The following is a 2,409-nucleotide window of genomic DNA, read 5'->3' on the forward strand; positions in this document are numbered from 1 at the left end:
TTGATATATATATATATATATATATATAATTAAACATTATTAAATCATTATAAAATTGAGTTATCCCATCCAAATATATTTTATTTTGCTTCACTGTTTACATCATATATTTAACATTAATTTAAGATATATATTTTGGCCAGATTTTAATTAATTTTTTTTCTGTCATATTGAAGATGTCCAATTGCACGCTGAACATCACTACGGGCGTCCAGAACTTCCAGCTGGCCGCACTCATACCCACCTTCATCCTCGGTGTCCCGGGAAACATTTACGTCTTAGTGATGTTCTGCCGCCGTCCCCGAACCGACTGGACCTACATGAACATAAACATCAGCAACATGGCGATCGCCGACTGCGTCGTGCTCATGCTTCTGCCCGTCCGCATCGCGTCCTACATCTGGGACAGTTCGGGACTCAGTGGCCAAAACTACAAGGAGCTGTGTTACGTCCTCGTGTCGGTTTATTACATCAACATGTACGTCAGCATCTTCACGGTCACCGCGATAAGCGTCGTGCGCTACGTGGCCATCAAGTATCCGTTAAAAGCCCGGCTTTATAAGCATTTATAAATACGAAAAATGAATTTTTATTTAGAAAACAGTATTCACTTTGTATTATTATTAATATCTATTTTTCAATTTATTTTCATTTTTTGCAAAAAAAAAAATGTTTATGAAGTTTTTTAAATGGCGAATGCAAAAAATAACTTATTTTAACATTTTTATAATTTTTTTGCAAACACAAACAAAAAGCAATGAAATGTAAGAATTCTTTAATTATTTTCAAAACCGCACTGTTTTTGTTGCAAAAATAAAGGAACGTTTATTAGACAATGTGATTTTTTTTATTATGCACATTTACTTATTTATTTTGTAAAAATGAAAAAAGCAGGAATTGACTTTATTACTGACTATGACAAATGCAAAAAACAAGGACGTTTTATTTAGATTTTTTTTTTGTATTTTGTTCAAAATTCAATGTTTTGCAGAAAAAAGAACGGAAAAACAAATCTTTAAACTAGATTTTCAAAACCTTTTTTTTTTTTTTTTTTAACAATGACCTTTAACTAACTCGAGGTTATTTTTAGTGGATGTATGAAGTCAGTTCTTTTAGGTGTTCAAGCAACTACATGGTGAAGTTAATCACATTAACTATAGCGTTTGCCGAAGAAGTTGACGGTCATGCCGGTGTAGATCGCCAAAGCCAAGAGCGCAAGAAATCCTGCAGAAACACAGACCGCTTCAGACCAGAAACCACCGCAAACCAGACCATAAAAACCCCTGCTTCAAACACACTGAACCCTCACACGCTGCTGAGACGAATATTACTGCACAGTCACAGTGTTCATGAAACAGAAATGTAGTAAATATTTTTAACAATTTAAATAACTAAATGTAACGATGTCAGATGTTTTTAATTTAATTTAACTTAAATTAATTTTAATTTTAATAACTTTAAAAGTGTCAAATGTTTTTTTAATTTAAACAATTAAATTAAATTTTTTATAACTAAAAATATCAGATATTTAATTAAAATAATTAATTTTTAATAATTAAAAATGTCTTTTTTTATACATATATATAAAAAATATATGCAAACTATAAAGCAAAAAAAAGAAAGAAAGAAAGTAATATAGGAATTTTAAAGAACTGAAAAAATTTTCATAAGTTGTATGACTTTATAAGTCTTTCGAAACGAAAAAAATGCAAAAATAAAATAATAAAGAATTATTCTAAAATGATTACCTTCCCAAATGGATACAGAGTATAGAAAAAAAATTACATTATTTGTCATATTTTCCTTAAACATGAAATTAAGTTTAATGTTTTTAATAATTAGGAATATTGCAAATATAAAAAATACACAAAATATTGTCCTACTCAGATGGACAGAGATTACTAGAGATAACAGAGAAGATATTTTCACAGAAGATGAACGGGATGAAATGTATTTGGCATCATCATGACGTCTGTGTGTGTTTCTGACCGGACAGCAGCAGGGCGATTCCTCCGGTCCGCACTCGTCGGCTCCGGGGCCGTTTGGACGCAGTGATGCCCAAAAGCACTCCAGCGAAACAGCCCAGAACCGACAGCAGCATGAAGGCCCGCGTGGCGTCCCAGAACGCTGTGCAACAAACACAATTAATGCACTTCCTGTTTGCTCTGTGTTCAGGCTTCCTCAGAGCATTCTGGGATACTCGAGGAGCCATGATTAAGGCAGATTATTGATTAAAGCTGTTGAAATCTACCATAGAAACGTAAATGAGTTTTGGAAAAATAACAATAATTTGAAAAATATATAATAAAAATAAAATAATAAATAATTTTTTTCCCAAAATTGACCTACATAGATTGAAAGAAATAAAAATAAAAATAAAAAAATTCCGTCAATGAACATGAAGTGAAA

The 2,409-nt window shown here is 31.8% G+C and overlaps 1 protein-coding gene across 1 annotated transcript in view; it reads right to left on the reverse strand.

Annotated features, from left to right (window-relative positions):
* Positions 1–1,150: 1,150 nt before the first annotated feature.
* lim2.2 (lens intrinsic membrane protein 2.2) overlaps positions 1,151–2,409 on the reverse strand; it is a 3,637-nt gene continuing 2,378 nt past the window's right edge. The window contains exons 3-4 of the mRNA XM_016558459.1: positions 1,990–2,127; positions 1,151–1,224 (exon numbers count right to left, since the gene is read on the reverse strand). Of these exons, the coding sequence (XP_016413945.1) occupies positions 1,151–1,224; positions 1,990–2,127 (212 nt within the window). The remainder of the gene's footprint in view (positions 1,225–1,989; positions 2,128–2,409) is intronic.

Source organism: Sinocyclocheilus rhinocerous, unplaced genomic scaffold (genome assembly GCF_001515625.1).
Source record: "Sinocyclocheilus rhinocerous isolate Xijiao unplaced genomic scaffold, SAMN03320098_v1.1 scaffold47, whole genome shotgun sequence".
Lineage (NCBI taxonomy): Eukaryota > Metazoa > Chordata > Actinopteri > Cypriniformes > Cyprinidae > Sinocyclocheilus > Sinocyclocheilus rhinocerous.